We start from the raw sequence: 19,699 nt of genomic DNA, 5'->3' as shown, positions 1-19,699 counted from the left end.
AAACTCTTTATAGAAGTGTGTAGGCTGAAAGCAATTCTCTACTAGTCACTGGTGAATTATCATACTGGTTACTCTTAGTAAATAATTTGTCTATGTTTGATCAACTGTGTCACACACACGCACGCTTGCGTGCGCACACGCACACATACAACCTGCTCAGACAGCTCATTCTTCCAGAAGCATCAGCATCTGAATATTATAATATGACATTACCTGAAGCTATAATTCTTGATGTCTTTTTGAAAGCTATACCTTAAGGCAGCCTTTCCCAATGCAGTGCCCTCCATATGTTTTGGACTACAATGCTCATCAACTCCAGTTAGCATGACCAGGGATAATGGGAGTTGTCCAAAATAAGTGGACAGCACCAGGTTGAGGAAGGCTGCCTTAAGGCATCAAACCAGATAAAGTTAGCCATGCTTCATTCCTATTGAAATTAATGGCTTTAAATTAGTCATTTAAAAGAGAACCAGTGTGGTGTAGTGGCTAGAGTGTTGGACTGGGAGACGGGAGATCCGGATTCTAGTCCCCACTCAGGCATGGAAGCTCACTGGGTTGGGCCAGTCGAAGACTCTCAGGCCAACCTACCTCACAGGGTGGTTGTTGTGGGGATAAAATGGAGAGGAGGAGGATTGTGTATGCCACCTTGGGCTCCTTAGGAGGAAAAAAAGGTGGGATAGAAACGTAAATAATAATAACAACAACAACAACAACAATGGCTACTGTTTGAAAAGAATTGGCTAAAGGGCAAGAAGCATAGTTCTGGCAATTTTGGGAAGTATAGAGTAGGGTTCCCATAAAGATCTCTACACTGGTGCTATTTAACTTGTTTATAAATGATCTGCAGTCAGGTGGGCAGTAAGGTGGTCAGGTTTGCAGATGACCCCAAGCAATTCATGATGGTGAAAACACAAGTAGACTACAGTGAGATCCATAAGAATCACTCAAAACTAGGTGAACTAGCGAACAAAATGGCAAATGAGACTGCATTTATGGAAGTGTAAAGTGTTAGGGCAAAAAAAAATCCTAACTTTACATATACAGCAATGGAGTCTGAACTAGGGTTGTCGGAGTAATATGCAACAGATTCAAATGATTTTAGATTAATCTGACCTGTGGATTCTACATCAGACCAGCGTTTTCTGAGTCCTGCAGATTTGCAGACTGGTTTTTCACTTTGGGGGGGATTTGCACTACTTTGGAGGGATTTTGCACATTAGCGCATTTGTGTAAATGCGTATTAGCACTAATGCTAGTTAGTGCAGGTAGAACAAAATTTCTGATAAAACATATCTGGTTCTGTCAATGAACGTGTGATCCAATGAAAGACACCTGACGATCTGCGAAACACAGATGGGACAGATTTAACCAAATTCGTATAGCCCTAGTCTGAACTGGCAGTAAGGCTGTTGGAGAAAACCTCAGTGGATTCAAATGAGTTCAGATTTCTATGAATCCAACCCCCAGATTCTGCAGTGGACTGGCATTTTCCAAGTTATACAGACTCCACAGACTTGCGGGCCTTCCCCCCCCCCTTTTCAGAATTGTATGCAAATTTAGTCATAGAAAAGCACACACACACACACACACACACACACACACACACAAAAAGACCACCAACTAAAAATGTGCATTTCCCTCCATAGGTTAAAATGTGAAAATCCACATGGGGGGTGGTGTTAGACATTTTGAAGAGATTTGCGCATTTTTGGAAGTGCTCATTTGCTAAAGTTCGGGAAACTGAGAAAAAAGTGATTTCGTCAACGAGCGGATGATGGAACAAAAGATGTTTGATGATCTGTGAAACACAGATGGAATGAATTTAACAAGATCCCTAACTGGCAGTGACTAACCAGGAAATAGATCTTAGAGTTGTAAAAGAGTTCAATGAAATGTCACCTCAGTGTGCAGTAGCTTTGAAAATGGCAAATTCCATACAAGGCTAATGATGATTAGGATAAGGATTGAAAATAAAACTGCTAGTATTAGAAAGGACATTGTAGAGCTGGAAAAGGGGTAGAAAAGGGGTGGAAAACGACAAGCACAATCATCAAGGGCTTGCAGCATTTGGGACTTTAGAAGAGAGACGACTAAGGATGCAATCCTATTGGGATGCCTGTCAGCCTCTGAACTAGGAGGCTGATAGGCACAGGGGTGGACAGACTCAACCAAGTCCACCTCATGCACCACTCACTGGACCCCTGCCAACTGCCCGCCCACCTGCTCTGCTTGCCACAGTGAGCTGCTATTTTGCGTAGAAATGGTGGTTCGTTCTTTTACATAAAGGCCCTTTTATGCAAATGGCAGCCATACAGCAGCCATTTGCTCAGTATTACATGCGTAAATGGTATATTTGAGTAATGTTTAAGTCTTGGGAGAAAGGGGTGGGGCCAGAGGAAGGGGGCATGGCCTACTGGGGAACCTCACAGGGCCAACTTGGGACTCCTTGAGTGCTGGATTTGGGTCCTGGGCCTGAGGTTCCTAACCCCTGCTCTAAGGTGACACTGGGAGGATTCCTTAGTTAGCCATCTATTCTCAACATGTGATCCCACTTTGGATCAGAACTTTAGTTCACACCTAAGCCTGCTTCTGATTGTTCATTTATGGATCTGACGCAGGGATGGACGAAAGTCCCTTACCTGATCCCGAACCTTGCTTCGCGGTGGGGGGGAGGCGCTCTGTCCCTCCCCGCCGAAATTCTGGCTGGGGGGGAGGCGCCCCGTCCCTCCGGCTGCGAAACCTCCTCTCCTGCTGGGATGCAAATGGCGGCGGCCATAGCCGCCGCCGTTTGTGTCCCTGCAATCAGCCGTGATAGGCTACGTAAATGTTTACGTAGCCTAGTATCATGGCTGACTTAAAAAAAAAAAAGCATGTACGCAAATGGCGGCGCCCATCGGCGCCATTTGCGTTCCTAAGTTTGGCACGTGTAGTCTACGTAAACATTTATGTAGACTATGGCGAAAATAAGGGGAACGCTATTTGCTTTCCCCTTATTTTCGCCGTAGTCTATGTAAATGTTTACGTAGACTACATGTGTCAAAATAAGGAACGCAAATGGCGGCGCCCATGGGCGCCGCCATTTGCGTACGCGCTTTCCCCCCCCCCAAAGTCAGCCGTGATAGGCTACGTAAACATTTACGTAGCCTATCACGGTGTTTTTTAAAAATCTAGCCGTGATAGGCTACGTAAATCTTTATGTAGCCTATCACATTTGTTTGTTTGTTTGTTTTACTTGGAAATGGCGGCGGCGGCGGCAGCCGGTCGGAAGACCGGCCGCCGCTGCTGCCACTGCCGCACCGCCGCCGCCGCACCGCCGCCAGGGACATTCGAACAAGGTAACTCCCGTCCCGGGGGGGGCGGGGGGCAGACCGTTTCTCCACCAATGCACTGGCATTCGGCCTCCCCAAGATTCATGGAGAAATTCTCTGAATCCCTAGATCTGAGAAGGCTCAGAGAATGATCACCAGTCCCAAGTTATGAAGCCTTAGGATCTATGAGACCTCAATTGCCCAAGGTTGGCAAAGCTCTTCACTTCCTTCAAGCTGGTGAACTTTTAGAGTTTGGCTTGGGTCAGCTACCTTTCAAAACAAGGATGCCACAGGGTCCTCACCACTGTGCCCTCCATTTCTCTGCTGCCACACATCCAAACTGTGCCTGCCAGAGGATGGGACTAGCCCAGTGTACCAGCCTTCAGCCTGTTTACTGACTGTGAAGCCCCATAGGCCATATTGCAGATCCCTCAATAACTTTCCTGGCTTTTGTGCAGTCCCCCCACCCCCATTCTATAAGGTTGAGATGCCTCTGCTAAGGCTTCATTACTGGCCTTAAACTAACTTAAGCCGGACTTTTTGGTTTGGGAGCCCTGTCCATTTGCTTTCAGCCCTACCCACCACTAGAATGAGCCTTCTCAGATCCGTACCTTTAGTACCAGGAGTAGCCTTAGGTGTCAATCAAAGGTCTGATCCAAAGTAGGATCACACGATAGAAATCGATAGCTAAGTAAGGAATCCTCCCAGCTGTCACCTTAGAGGCAAGAAGCCACACTGCTTTTGGTGGCTGTGGGTTGGGTTTCTTCCTTAACTGTTGCCAATCAGATATGGTTTCAATAAAAATGGGGCTGTTTATTTAAATCCATATGTTATGTCTTGTGTCTTTGTTACTGCTGGGGACCCAATAACCACATTGTTGGTTCCTCCCATGTGATCATCCAGACGCAAACATTACCAGAGCAATACAACAGACCACCATGGACTGCCAACCATGTGTCTCCTGTGATTAACAAAGAAGTGACACTCCTGCAGTGCAAGAAATCTAATTGACAAAGCAGTAACATTGACAAGAGGTTGTGTGCGTTTTCTCCCCATGGTTTCTCTACAAGTGATTCATTCCAAACATTGCACAACACTTTTCTTGGGATACGATGGGGTCACCCACCCACATCTGCCTTGCATGTTTGCTGGCATTGTGCAAACAGACTTCCAGCAAACAAACTTCAGAACTTGTGCAATAGATGCTGGGACACCAAACTCAGGCAGTGCGTTTTGACTCTGCAAACAGAAGGGAGACTAATCATTAATTTGGCAGGGGCGGTGGAGGGAGACAAGATACCGCTTAAATTCAATGCAAAATACCTAAGTGAAAGGCATCCCTTAGTGTCGCCAAAGGTGTGGATCTTTCTGAAGATGTTTCAGACAAGAGTCTTCTGTGCACTGCTGTTCTTCAGCATCACCTGGGTATGAGTTAATTTTATCTGGTTCTCCTGTTTCTTTCCCAGTTATATTGAGTTTTGTTCCTTCCATTGCTTATCTCCATAGGACTATATTTCAGCTAAAGCAAGAGACTTCAGCTAAAATCATCATAATACTACCAGTAATATGATAGTGAGCTATGGGCTTTCCCTGTGTTTCAAAGGCTTGAATTGGGGAGGGGGGATTCTTGGGGGCAGCAAGAAACATATCCAAGCTTGCAGGATGCCATCTGTATTGACTTCTGTTTGCATATATGCAAAAAGGCCAGTGCTACACCCAGCTACTCATGCACAGCTGGTTGCATGCAATGTGGCCGCAGATGAGGACGTGCTTCTCCTTCTGCCTCAAAAGCCCCCCTCTAGCCAATTCCACGGGACCCAGATGAGCATCATGATGCAGATGCATATCCAGGGGTGCCCCTGCATTTTCATCTGCAGATGTTGCTTCTATGCATGCATCTCCCTTGTGGGACTTATTTATTTAAAAGTATAATTTTAAACATTTATTATCAAGGGTAAAACCCTTGACTTGGGCCAGTGTATACTCCATAAACACTTGTTGATAATCTAGTCTTTCTTCATAAGTATTTCCTTCATATTTTTCATATGACAACTAGCTGGAATGTTTGGGCATTTCATTAAATTTGTAATTGTATACAACAATAATCATTTGAAAAATCTATACTTCCGAGGGTTTAAAAAAAATTTAAACTCATCGTACAATTATGTTGCCGTAAAACTGCCAGTACAATACTATACGTAACTATTTAGAAGTAAGCCACACTGAATCCAATGGGACTTACTCCCAGGTAAGCAGGTATGGGATTGCAACCTCAATTAATTACATTACAATATAACAACTTCAAAAACAGAAGCTCTAGGATTAATGTTTTGAACGAAACAAAGATGTTACCAATGTATAAAACAAATATGTTTCCTATGTTCCTTTCCTACAGAACAAATTTGGACAGGTTCTCCCTAGGTACTAAACTGAGAAACATAGTCAATGGAACAATAGTATAGAGCATATGCAACACATATTTTGTTCAGTCAGCAAAGGGCTGGATGCGCCCGATCTTGGAAGCTAAGCAGGGTCAGAGCTGGTTAGTACTTGGATGGGAGACTGCCTGGGAATCAGGCTTCCTGCAGTGAACAGGGGGTTGGGCTTGATGGTCTTGTAGGCCCCTTCCAGCCCTATGATTCTATGAGTGTCACTATTCTATGGTATCAGAGTTCTTCCACATTTGCTCTTTCAGCCAAGGTATAATGATTAAAGAGGCAACCCCGCACATATAGTGCTGCCAGCACTCAATGATTTTAACTGAGGATAGGTGCCCATACTAGTGATAAATTCCTGATCTTACCTTTCAACAAAACCTTTGAGATATCTTAATTGTAAGAGCAGTTACTTAGTAAAATTTGCTTTGAGACTGATTGTTTTGTTTCTAATAACCTTATTGTTGAGAACACCACTGTATGGAATTGTTATGTGCATCAGAACCTTTATGTTCTGATACAGCTTTGGTATTTTTTTAAAAAATGAAACATGATAGAAATTTTCTGGCATAACTTATTAATAAATTAAATAAATAACTAGATTTCCAGCAGTTATCCCAATGCAGATTCACTAGCACAATACTTTCAATATGGTAATTATTGTTTTATGTATATGGCCCTTCGTAAAGTTGCCAGCATCAAAGCTGAGAGACAGTGTACATTTTGAGCTCTGTGTTTCCTCTCATGGCTCATGCTGAGGAGAGCTTTAAGTTACCATATCCTGTTTGCAAAGTTTAAAGTTCCATAAGGAAAACTAAAATGGTGTGAATGTATATGTGCATGGTCCCCCCACCCCCCATTTTCGACACACTTTATTAAATGTGCTACTTTGGCACTAAGGACAAAATAGTTTGGATCCCGATCAACTTAGTGACACTTAGGTCCCAATGAAATCTATGGTATTTAAGTTAGTCATGACTAAATCTGCACAAGGATTTGAATGGGACCTAAGTGCAAATAACAGGGCATTCCTGCCTCCCTTGGCAGAGAGCCCCAACATAGGACCCTCGGATGATTCCAAAGCCCTGCTGGTGCAAGGCTGGCAGGATGGAAGAGAGGAAGCAGCAGCATTTCTCCTTCTCCCCCCCCGGGGCCATTTTTTTTAATTTTGCAAATTCCTTCCCATTGAAACCAATGGCTGGGAACTGATCTATGCCAGCTCCAGGGCTGGCATAGATCAGTAGCTGGATTGGGGACATGCTGGGGACAGGAGAGCTATCCACAGCCTTTCCTGGTATGCCCTTTGAGCTGCCCCAGCCCACTTCCATGACCCCAGAAGGACCACCACAGAGTTGGGCCTCTTTCTCTTCACCCTCAGTGGGGGAGACCCAGGACATCTTCCAGAGACCATAGGATAGCAGCCAAGGTTGCTCTGGATTCAACATAATCTATTTTGAGGGAAAGGGGTTCCCCCTATATCTGGGAAAGCTCTTGGATGTGCAGGTGATTCCCCAGAAAACTCACAGATCTTTAGATCTTATTATGGAAAGTGATAAGTGTTTAGGGTTGGGGGGATGAAATTAAAGCCAGTGGAAACCTCCCTCCCTCCACACTTCCTGTAAGGACCTGATCCAAACACTGGTGATGCCAAAGACAAAGTGTCTTCCTTGGGTTTTCATCCCATCTGCTGTTATATTTCCTCATGAACTGAAAGTCCATGAAAATTAATTGTAATGTTTTCTATTCTTACTTTAGTTCTTTTATGATTAATTTTAAATTCATTGGACAGCAATGAAAGGGCTGCTTAAGACTAAACAAAGAATAATTAACTAAGCCTGTCGTCCTACCAATGCTTAGGATTGCACTGTATTCCAAGTTAATATAGGCCTTTTATAAACAATTCAAAATTATTCACCTAACTGAGGAAAAAAAGCACAATCTAAAGGCTGGATGTGGGCAAGTAGCATTATATATTGGTATTCTTTATTTAATTATTTCACTTTTTAAAGTACCTATTTTATGGCAGAGCACACTAACATTTTGCAGTTAAACATTCTGATATTTATTAATGCAGAAAAGCAAATATTCAAAAAGACCCATGAAAGTATAGATGAGACGGAGAGCATCACTACAGAATTTGAATTAAATCCAAATATCCTGGCAAAACCATTGCAAGCAAATATCCAAATATGGGTGATTACATTATTTTCAGCATGTTTCTAAGTTCTAGAAGTTATATAGTAGGAGCATGTTGGTTGTTGTTTTTAATTCAAGGGATGGTTACTGTAAGACTAACTCAGTCCTCATTTGGATGTCTCTCCACTCCTCCACCCCCCACCCCCCTTTTCCCTGTCAGGCAACAGAACCCGAAACCACGTTTGAAGAGGAGGGAGGATTAGTTCGTGGTCCCAGAGTAGTGGAGCATAAAACCCAGGCTGGCTGTAAACAAGAAAAGGATTGGCCAGCATGCGCTGATGATGACTGGGTAAGCCAATATTATTTATTCATCCATTCATTTCTATACTACCCAATAACGAAGCTCTCTGGGCAGTTCACAACAATTCACAAAATCACAAAGCACAGATATGAGATAATTAAATACAGTATAACTTTTCAACATACAAAATTTAAAACAATTTAAACGGCTAAAAACAGTTTCAATAAAATACTAGATGTGTTAAAGACAACTGACGTAAATACCCCATCATATACCATTAAATGCCTGGGAGTAGAGAGCAGTCTTAACCTGGCACTGAAAAGATGACAGTATTGGCACTAGGAGGGCCTCAGTGGGGAGATCATTCCACCATAATTGGGGGGCCACCACTGAGAAGGCCCTCTCCCTTGTTGCCACCTTCTGAGCCTGCCTCGGAGGCGGCACTCAGAAGAAGGCTTCAGATGGAGGGATGGAGAACCTCAGGCGTGCAGGCCATGTCTGGCCCTGTGTGACCTGTTGGGGTCGCTAGGATGGTCATTCCCCCTTGCCCTGGCCCTGACCCCTTTTCTCCAACCACTGATGGTTTGGTGGTTTCCCAGCTGGTATTTTGCCCTGCCCTTTTTGCCTTCAACCTCAGCCATTAGTGGAATGTGGCTCTCAGACGTGCAGGCACTATCTGGCCCTGCTGGTGTCCCAGTGTAGCCTACCAAGGTTTCCCGATGGCCATGCCCACTTCTCTTGGCACCACCCCCTTTCCCTTAACCACCAGTCATTTGGTGGTTTCCTGGCTGGTCTTTCCCCCCACCCCTTTTGCCTTTGATCCCGCCCACCACTGAAAGGCAGCCCCCAAGAGCTTCTCCAAAATGGAACTTGTCCCTCAGGCTGAAAGAAGTTCAGCACTGGAACAGACAATGAAAGAGCCTGAAGCACACTCATCACACTATTTGCCATATACCACCATGTTAATACAAAATGGTGGTTGTGACATAAAAAACAGATTTATTCTATTATTGCTAGGATGTAGAACTAAACCAGGTTGCCAAGTAGCTTCATCATAAGCACGATCACTACTGAAGGAGAGCAATGTGGAATTAAAAGCAAGTATAACTGAATCTGTCCCATAACATTCCTGGAGGAAAAGGCTATCAATGGCTACTAGCCCTGATGGCTATGTGCTACCTCCAGGACCAGAGGCAGTGAGCCTATCTACACCAGTTGCTGGGGAACATGGGTGGGAGGGTGCTGTCGCACTCATGCTCTGCTTGTGGGTTCCTGGTCAACAGCTGGTTGGCCACTGTGTGAACAGAATGCTGGACTAGATGGATCCTTGGTCTGATCCAGCAGGGCTCCTCTTATGTTCTTATGTTCCTGTTATCTAACCTCTATTCACTGTATAAACTGGCTTTTCCAATCTAGTGTCCTCCAGATTTTGGGACTACAATCCCCAGCATCCCTTATTATTAGCCATGAAGGCTGATGGGAGTTGTAGTCCCTCATCTAGAGGGCACCAGGTCGGGGAAGGCTGGTATAATACATGTATGGTATAATACATAAGGGCTGATTAAGTGATACACAAATATTTCTGTACTATTTTCTTGCTGCTTCTATATTTTAGGGCACTAAATGTCCCTCAGGATGCAGGATGCAAGGACTGATACAAGAAACGGATGAGGACTTTAGTGACAGGATTCGCAAAATTAAGCAACTACTCTCGGATAATCAAGAAAGCTACAAGACATCAACTATTCTGAAACAGGAAATCACTACCTTTGTGGACAGAAATATGATCAGTGAGCAACGTGAGTTTCATCCCTACAACTGTATTCTCCTCTGACGGCTAAAGAACACCAATCAAAAATAATTATTTGCTGCTCCCTTATTATATAAGATCAAGTGGGTTTAAATACAGTCAGACTGATTCTTCAGTGTGACATCAGGGCTGTAACAACTACGTGAGATCATTTGGGGAGAAGGTCCAGTATCCAATTCCTTACCCTATTCAGCCTCCTCCCAGAACAATCGTCAATTTCATCAGTTATTTTGTTTTGAACATCCCAAAGAAACCTCTTTCTCCCAGTGGGGTCTTGTTCCATCTCGCCTTCCAAAAGAAGACCACTTGATACACTTTCAAATCTGTTCTTAAAATAATTTTGAGAATGCATCCTGTCCCACAATTAGATCAGAGCTCCTGCTCTACCAATGCTCTCTCTCCTGCCCTATTCTTCAAGAATATTCACTTATTCCCTTTGTACACGGTTGGGTAACTTGTGGCCCTCCAGATATTTTAGCCTAATTCCAATCTGGAGCCACAGCTGCTTTTTGTAAAAAAAAAAAAATGCAATGAAGTCCATGGGGAATCCCAAGTATGGGATTCAAACACCCCAATAAAGTTTGGCCTAAAATGAGTTTATATTGATATGCACATTTCCCCCCACCTATTGATATGCACATTTCCCCCCACCTATTGATATGCACATTTATATTTTTAAATGCTAAATTAGTATTTTAGGTCAATTCATATCTTTCAATAACTATGGTGGGGAAAGACCTGTGAAAATGATGGCTTCTTTTCCCCCCTTTGGCTTCAGAGTTAGACGACAGCTATGGGCAAACATCTGATGATCTGAGGAGAAGACTTGTGACACTGAAACAGAGGGTTGTCAACCATGTAAACAGGATTAAAGCCCTGCAGAACTCTATCCGGAATCAGGTTGGAGAGATGAAGCGTTTAGAGGTGAATTTTGCCATTTTCTTTGATTTCCAAAGACATATTTTTAATTTTAATTTTTTTGCACCAGGCCAAATATTCTCTCCCCTGCCCCCGCCCTCACATTCCCAGTGGAGGCTGGTGGCTCCAACGTCAGTGGGGCAGTGAATCTGCTCCAGATTTCAGTCAGAACCAGTCAGGACTCTAACAGAGCTATCCAAGGTGTAATAGCATCTTTAGAGTTCTGACTGAAACCCGGAATGGATTCTCTGCCCCACTGACATCAGAGCCACCAGCCTCCACTGCCCATTTCATGGGGCCATATGTCTCCCATGAACTGAGGGATTTTCAGAAACTTGTGGCATTAGAGGAATTCTCTTATTAATTTGGGGGGAGGAGGCAGGCTTACCATTACAGATGAGGTGGCGGAGGGTGTCCCTTCTTTCCTTTACAACATCCTTCTCCAACCTGGTATCCTCCAGATGTTTTGGACTTCACCTCCCATTAGCCCCAGCCAGCATGGTCAATGGTCAGGACTGCTGGGAGCTGTAGTCAAAAACATCTGGAGAGCACCAGATTGGGAAAGGCTGCTTTAAACTACTTGAAGAAGCAGTGGAGATGCCCAATAGTTATGGATAAAACTGCTTTGGGAGATTTAGGAATTAAAGTATACATACTATATATATGCACACACAATTTCCCCCCTATCTGTCTCTGCCTAGGTGGACATTGATATTAAACTCCGTGCCTGCAAAGGATCTTGTGCTCAAGTTCAGAACTACAATGTGGACACAGAGAGCTACAGCAACATACAGAAGCAGCTTGTCCAAGCTAGTACCATCAACATGCAACCGGAATTTGAAGCTACTCCCTTGAGGGTGCTGAAAATAAGGCCACTGAAGGACTCTGCTGTTCCTAGCCACTTTAAAACTGCTCCTCTGTCAGTACAAGAAGTCAACGTACTTAATCGTATAAAGCTGGTTGAAGTAGTACTGGAAGATTCGGGGGCAGAGTCCAGAGGCTCTCCAGTGGGCAGCAAGCATGTTGTTGTGTCCAGACCAGAGGCAGCAGGACAACCACACGCTAGCAGGGTAGTCACTACTACTACTACTACTACTGGAGGGGGTGACTCTAACATGAAAGTAGTCGGACCTGGCACTGCTCACTACACCCACAAATGCATCAAAACAGTCACCCAAAAAATGATCCAAGGCCCTGATGGTCTCAGAGAAGAGACTGTTGAAGAGTTTAAAACTCTTGATGGTTCAGACTGTTCCCACTTCCAAGGTTTTGAAAGAGAAGCAGCAGGAGGCTCCACCTCCCATATCAAACTGACCTCTGGTGGCGGCGGAAGTGGCTCGGCTGACTTGTCTTCCCTGTCTCCAGATATAAGAGATTTTTTTAGTGGCAGCAGAATCCATGCTAGTGGAACGTTCCACAGCACAGGAACACTTGAAGGACGGGACATCTTTGACTTAGGGGAGGGAGAAGATGAGGACTTCTCAAGGTTTGACCACTCCTCCCCCGCATTCGAGTCTGGAACAGGTGGCGGCTGGACCCATTCCAGGACGGTTGTGTCCAGCAGTGACAGCACTAGTGCCTTCAACAAAGGGGGCTCCACTTTTGAAACAAAGTCAATCAAAGTGTCGCCGCGGGGGGAGAGAGACGAGGTACAACATGACCAGAGCGGAGAGGATATTCCCGATGTTGGGGCACGCAGCTGGAACACAGGAGGAGAGAAGCAGGGGGAAAGCTACATCGGGACAGGTATCCACCCACTTCATGGAAAATAATTGTTGAGGGAGCAGAAGTGAAGTTTGCAACCAAACTGACACACAGGCTAAACCATTACTGCATTCCTTGTTGTTGTTTAAACCCGCAAAGCAATGTGTCTGTTTGTTGCCATTTATGAAAGGGGGGGGGGGAATGAGATCTTACCATGGGTAATTGGACAGCAAGGCAATTACATACAGAATGTCATCAGTAATTCAGTTTGCATGTAAGCAATCAGGGGTGGCTGGGGTGGGGGGAAGGTGCTTTGTCTCTTTCCGCTGTGGCCCAAAATTAAGTGTAGCCACTTGACTTCGGCACAGTTACTGTTTGGATTCCTGTGACCTTGTAATAAAAGCTTAACTGAAAACTTCTGTCAACCCGATCAACTTTGTTTTTTTAGACTGTGAGGATATCCACCAAAAACACACTTCTGGTACTCGAAGTGGTCTTTTCAAAATCAAGCCAGCAGGATCCGCTAAGGGTTTTTCAGTTTATTGCGACCAAGAGACCACTTTGGGAGGATGGCTTCTGATCCAACAGAGATTGGATGGGTCATTGAATTTTAACGAGACCTGGAACGCCTACAACAAAGGTTTCGGCAACGTGGATGGCAAAGGGAAAGGAGAGTTCTGGTTGGGCAATGAAAAACTCCATATGCTGACCCAGAGGGACACCGTCCTTCGGGTTGAGGTAGAGGATTGGGAGGGCAATGAAGCGTATGCAGAATATAATGTGCAGATAGGCTCTGAATCAGAAGGTTATAGGCTCATCATCTCAAATTATGAGGGGACAGCTGGGGATGCTCTGATCAGAGGGTCAGAGGAAGGAGGCAGTCAATATACAGCTCATGCTAACATGCCATTTAGTACTTTTGACAGAGACAGTGATCAGTGGGAGGAGAACTGTGCTGAGATGTATGGAGGTGGATGGTGGTACAACAATTGCCAAGCCGCTAATCTCAATGGGATTTATTACTCAGGAGGCCAGTATGACCCAAGGAACAATGTTCCATATGAGATTGAAAATGGGGTGGTTTGGGTACCCTTCAAGCCTTCAGATTATTCTCTCAAAGCCGTTCGAATGAAAATTCGGCCTGTGGAGACAGAGTAGATCCCAAAGGAAACAAACAAACAAACAAACAAAAACAAAAAACCAACTTCCAAAATTATATATACCTCAAAATGATACTCTGTGTGTGTGTGTGTGTGTGTGTGTGTTTTATTTTTGCCCAAAGCAACTGAAAGACATCTGCCTATTAAACAAAATAAACAAAAAATATGTTTCTGGTGTGTTTAGCTTATTTACAAAAAGTGTTAATAAATATTTCAAAATGTCTGATGGGAGTGTTTCTCACACTCAAAATATCTGTGTCTTTAAATCCTATTAACAGTCACATTAAGGAATACACTGAGACCAAATTAAAAAATCATTCCTATGGGGAAAAGGGTTTGCTGAGCAAAGAAATTTTAAATCCATCCCATCGCCTCTCTGGTTAGTTTACTAATAATGGAATTCCTTTTCAAAGGTATAATGTTTTTTGGAGAACAGTTCTAATTAGTTGGAAGAAAATGGTGGGGGAGGGGCAGGGGAGAGATCAGAACAGAACTTTTATTGTATAATAAGTGGGATTGAAGCCTGGCTTCTAAAATGGGGACTAGAAAACCTTTAAGCAAGGAATAATCAAAGGACAAAACATTTAAAAATGTGGATGCCGTGAGGGACAGAAAACCTTCTTATAAACAACAAAATGAAGCAATATTATGGGGAGAGCTAAAAGTCCAACAATTTGCAGGAAACACACGAAAAAAGCCCTTCATGAGATGGTATCAGTTAAAAATGCAGTGGAGGAATTGTACAATGTAATATTCCCCAGGACTGAAAACTTCTTGCACATAGAAAAGTAGCATCTCTGGGAGAATATTGTTTGTATGTCACTGCCAGCTTCAAGTTTTTAAGAACCCTTGGGCAAGACAGCCTCAATGGGCCCCCTCCCTCAGTGAGTCTACCTTCTCACTGCCATTGTCACCAGCTGCTATTGCAACTCATCCACTTTCTTATTATTGTTGCCACTTGCTTGGCTGACACGCAGAGAGCCGGTGGAAAAACAGGCGGTGGCACCGTTGCTCCTCTTCAGCACCACCACTGCCTGGGCCAGAGCCAGAGCAAGGTGAGCATTACAAGCAGGTTACAGCGATGAAGAGGAGGAGCAAATCCAGGGATCTCTTGTCAGTGGGCTCTGTTGGGCTTTGAGCCTTTAGCAGGTGCCCAACCAGGTCTACCCTTGACACCAGCCTGGTGTATGTGGTCAAACTGGTAAGGGCATTGTGGGAAGCAAAGTCCTGGCAGCGTATTTCAGGGTGTCTGGCTCAGAAGAAGGAGGCCATGGAAAGAGCTTTGACGAAAAGCTTTTAGGTGAGATTATCCAACTAGAAGTCTTGGCTAGTGCAGTAATTTCATTGGTCTGCCAATTCTGAGGCCACTGTAGGTTGTCTTCTTGTTTATTTTGCACACTATGTAAGGGCTAGGCAGAACCTGAGCAGGGGGTTAGTCCTGGAGGACAAACAAGAGCACAATGACTTTGCTTGGGGATATTCATCAATCTCGGAAGACTTAAAACTCACTCTTCATTCTTCTCTAGCCTTCCAAGTCCACATTCTTGGGGCCTGTTTGTACCCATCAGGCCCATTGTATGAAGCAGACTGAGGGCACACCTGTCCTGCCTGCCCTCATAATCCATGTGGGGATGGCACATCTGAAGCCACATCCAATCGAGGCACATAGGCCTCGATTGCACAGTCAATGCCCTAGAAAATACCTGGCATGCCAGACAGGTGTGAGACCCAGTATCACCCTCACTCTGAGGGAGTAGTGCTGCTGCTGCTACTGTCCTCCAAGCTATGCAGCCTTCGTTTCTCCAAGCTAAGCAACCTTCAGGAAACGTGGACTAGAACAGGGAAGGATAAGAATGTGTCCAGAGCAAGGGACACCGGGGAGAAGTAGCAGGAAAGGTCACGGGGATGGTAAAGAGACAGCAGCAAGGGCTATTATGGAAATGCTGGGAACGGAGGCTTTCTGGCAGGAATAATCATTGCTATTTATTTAGAAATATTTTTATCCATCTCGCTTTTCAAGGTGGCTCATGGGAAATCACTAAAACATAGTCAATAAAATCAACGAGATATTAAAACACAAAGAACAGCAGTGACATGAAGAACTGCAATGTCAGTAGTATCAACAGACCACATTCGATTCAGCAGCAAAATGCCTGTTGAAATAAATGGGTTCTCGATGTCCTGCAGAAAGCTCGTGCTGATGGAGCGAGGCAGATGATTGCAGGGGTGGGGTGTGTTCCAGAGTCTAGGTGCCACTGCAGGAAAGACCTTGTCTCTTTTGCCCGCCCACTTCTAACAGAGATGGGACACCGAGTGTGACCTCAGATACTGATGTTAATACTCTGACAGGTTTAAATGGGAGGAGCGGTTGTTAAGCCAGGGCTGAAATCAGGAGTTTGTCTTGTTGGGCATCTGTTAAGGCCCACAAGCGAGTGGGGGGCAGGGAGGGCCTCTGTCAACTCCTGGAGCCTCTTGGCCCTACTCCTCCTTCCTTGCTATCACTGCCTTTTCTTAAGGTATAAGCAATGACAGAGACTGCACAGAATTTTCCACTCCCCTTGCACTTTTCCCCTGGGCAGCAGTGCAGCTTGAGCCTACAGGGAGAAGGACAACAAATAGGCTGCATTGACAGTGGCACAGAGGAGGTGAGCCCACTCAGGGCATCTTCCCCAATGGCTGTCTAGCTAGCCCTGTATCCTGGTCCCAGGTGGGATTTAATGCTTTGTGGCTCTAGGACATTTGAACGTTTGGCCTATGGCTCTCAGGTTTAAGGGCTCACATCTTTGGGAATCATTTCATCCAGCCTGGGAATCATAGAAACCAACCAAGTGGCTAATGCTAAGGGTAGCTTTCCACATTAAAGCAGCCATGTTAGAGTCTAATGTAATGGAAGGAGACAGGCCAGAAACTGAGGAAGGGCTGTAAGAGCCTGTAGTTAAAAATCAAACTTAAAAGTTGGTTGATAGAATGCTGAAGCTTGTTTGATATGTTGGGAATATCAAACTCCCAACACTCTCTGATCAATTCAGTTAGTTCAAGCATGGGTGATCCCATGAAATGACAGCAACTGCTGGCAAGTACTATAACATGATTCTCCTTGTGAGAAGACCAGTCCACACATAGCACTCTGCTTTCAATTGTGGCAGCCTCGATGCAGAAGCATTATTTTTGGCCTCCACATTGAAGCTGCACCTGTAGACTTGCTGCCCCAAGGAAAAGGAGTTTAGGATGGGACACACTGACAGTCAAACCATCATAATATCACAAACATGGCATTAAAACTAGTGCTGTGCCAAAAAATTCTCCCACATTTTTTCAACCATGTTCATTCAATTTGATAGACAAGAAATTGCTTTTGAAAAGAAATTCAGAGGAGGAAAAAAGTCAGAGAAATTCTCATGGATTTGGTTTGGGGTGCTTGTGCTTACTTTACTTATGAGGTGGCTGAGGAGTGTGCATGAGCGCCCTGTTGTACAGTAATCTCTGTGGCAGCCTGTAGCCTCCTCGGATTCCTGCATTTCAGTTAAAGCCATCATGAGGAAGACATCATGAGGCAATTTCTCCCATGGGGTTTTTTCAGTTCAGGAAATGCAGGTGGCCTGGGAGGCTACAGAGCAACGGAAAGATGTGTAATAGAGAGAGAAAACACACACAGCACCCTCGGCTACCTCACAGCGATTAGGTAAGCTCAAAAATACCACAAAAAGAAATTCAAATTCTGCCCCCCAAAAGTGGAAGCTCCAACACAGTTGATGCTGTTGCCACCTACAGAAGCAGTGCAATAAACCAAAAACCCTTAGAGAAAAAGGAAGAACCTGTGCGACAACACCTGCCAATAGTGAACCCTGTCTGTGAGAAACCGTGGGAGAATTTCTTCTCCTCTAAGAGAAATTCAGTAAAATTGTCCCCCCAATTTCTCTGCCCACAAATAGGCTGGAGAATTTTGAGAGGCCATTTGCATACAGCTCTAATTAAAACTGCAGTCCTAAGTCATGGCCAGCTCCAGGTTGGAGGGGGCACTTGCCCATGCCAGAAGGCCTTACACACTTGCTCCCCCAGCTTTAGTGGCTGGTTCTGAGAAGCTGCCCACTCCCTAAACTTGCCTTCTATTCTCCGAGGTGATACTACAATGGGCTGTTCAGGGCATTGTGGAAAAATCAAAATGGTGGGCAGCTTCCCAGCTGCTGTCACTGTAAGTCTGTAGCCAAGGAACCAGGGAACTGGGGAGGGGGCGCAGGGTGGGACAAATGGCAGACCAAGGCTGGCAGGTGCTACCATGGCCCTGTCCTAAAGATATTTACTAGACAATAGGTCTCATAAATTCAGATGGACTATCATCTGAGTAAACATGCTTAAGTCTGCACTGTAAGGCTATAATCCTTACAGTAGGACTTACTTCAAGGCAAGTGTGCACAGCTTTGTGTTATAAGCCAGAATTGCTAAGCCACTGTGCACTAATATTCTCACAAATCTGTGAAACTGTCTTATACTGAATCAGACCATCTAGCCTCATACTGCTGACTCTTACGGGTATCAACTTTCCAAGGTCTCAGGCCAGAGCTCTGTTCCAATCCTGCTTCCTGAGATCTTCCAGCCGGGGATCCCAGGAACCAAACCTGGGGTCCTCTGCATAAAAAGCATGTGCCCCACCCTTCTCCTGGCTTAACAGTCTGTATCTTTAAGGAGTAAACAAACTTCTTTTTCCAGAGAGAGTTCTTGCAGAGTGGGAACGTGTGCAACCACACTATGATTTAGGGTAAAATGTATTGTTGTTGTTCAGTTGTTAAGTTGTGTCCGACTCTTCTTGACCCCATGGACCATAGCACGCCAGGCCTTCCTGTCCTCCACTCTCTCAAGGAGTGTGCTCAAGTTCATATTTATTGCATCGGTGATGCTATCTAGCCATCTCATCCTCTGCTGTCCCCTTCTCCTTTTGCCTTCAATCTTTCCCAGCATCAGGGTCTTTTCCAGAGAGTTTTCTCTTCGCATTAGGTGGCCAAAATATTTGAGCTTCAGCTTCAGTATCTGTCCTTCCAAATAGCAGTCAGGGTTGATTTCCTTTAGGATTGACTGATTTGACCTCCTTGCAGTCCAGGGGACTCGTAAGAGTCTTCTCCAGCATCACAGTTCGAAAACATCAATTCTTCGGCGCTCAGCCTTCCTTATAGTCCAGCTCTCACAGCCACACATTACTACTGGGAAAACCATAGCTTTGATTAGACGGACCTTTGTCGGCAAGGTGATGTCTCTGCTTCTTACTTTGCTGTCTAGGTGTGCCATAGCTTTCTTCCCAAGGAGCAAGCCTCTTTTAATTTCATGGCTACAGTCACCGTCTGCGGTGATCTTGGAGCCCAAGAAAATAAAATGTGTCACTGCTTCCATTTCTTCCCCTTCTATATGCCAGGAAGTGATGGGGCCAGATGCCATGATCTTAGTTTTTTTAATGTTGAGTTTCAAACCAGCTTTTGCACTCTCCACTTTCACAAGAGGCTCTTTAGATCCTCTTCGCTTTCTGCCATTAGGGTGGTATCGTCTGCATATCTCAGGTTGTTGATAATTCTCCCGGCAATCTTAATTCCGAGTTGTGATTCATCCAACCCGGCGTTTCTCATGATGTACTCTGCATATAAATTAAATAAGCAGGGTGACAATATACAACCTTGTCGTACTCCTTTCCCAATTTTGAACCAATCGGTTGTTCCATGTCCGGTTCTTACTGTTGCTTCTTGACCCTCATACAGGTTTCTCAGGAGACAGGTAAGGTGGTCTGGTACTCCCATCTCTTTAAGAATTTGCCAGAGTTTGTTGTGGTCCACACAATCAAAGGTTTTAGCGTAGTCAATGAAGCAGAAATAGACATTTTTCTGGAATTCTCTTGCTTCCTCCATGATCCAACGAATGTTGGCGATTTGATCTCTAGTTCCTCT

At 44.7% G+C, this 19,699-nt stretch overlaps 1 protein-coding gene across 1 annotated transcript; it reads left to right on the top strand.

Moving 5' to 3' along the window:
- The first annotated feature begins 4,640 nt into the window (after positions 1–4,640).
- Positions 4,641–14,000, top strand: FGA (fibrinogen alpha chain). The gene is made up of 6 exons (XM_084856309.1): positions 4,641–4,733; positions 8,100–8,228; positions 9,796–9,979; positions 10,769–10,914; positions 11,610–12,654; positions 13,061–14,000. The coding sequence occupies exons 1-6, from the start codon at positions 4,683–4,685 to the stop codon at positions 13,768–13,770; spliced, it is 2,265 nt and encodes a 754-aa protein (XP_084712435.1). The 5' UTR covers positions 4,641–4,682; the 3' UTR covers positions 13,771–14,000.
- The last annotated feature ends 5,699 nt before the right edge of the window (positions 14,001–19,699 follow it).

Source organism: Heloderma suspectum, chromosome 5, assembly GCF_057233095.1.
Source record: "Heloderma suspectum isolate Gila_16-S chromosome 5, 16-S_ref, whole genome shotgun sequence".
NCBI lineage: Eukaryota > Metazoa > Chordata > Lepidosauria > Squamata > Helodermatidae > Heloderma > Heloderma suspectum.
The sequence above is the reverse complement of the archived record's forward strand: the minus strand, read 5'-3'. Positions and strand labels throughout refer to the sequence as shown.

Excerpts from the sequence above, each read along its gene's own strand:
- FGA (XM_084856309.1), top strand. The coding sequence starts at position 4,683 with ATGTTTCAGACAAGAGTCTTCTGTGCACTGCTGTTCTTCAGCATCACC. Across the intron at positions 4,734-8,099 it reads TGTTCTTCAGCATCACCTGG|GCAACAGAACCCGAAACCAC; the intron begins GTATGAGTTAAT and ends TTTCCCTGTCAG. Across the intron at positions 12,655-13,060 it reads GGAAAGCTACATCGGGACAG|ACTGTGAGGATATCCACCAA; the intron begins GTATCCACCCAC and ends TTGTTTTTTTAG.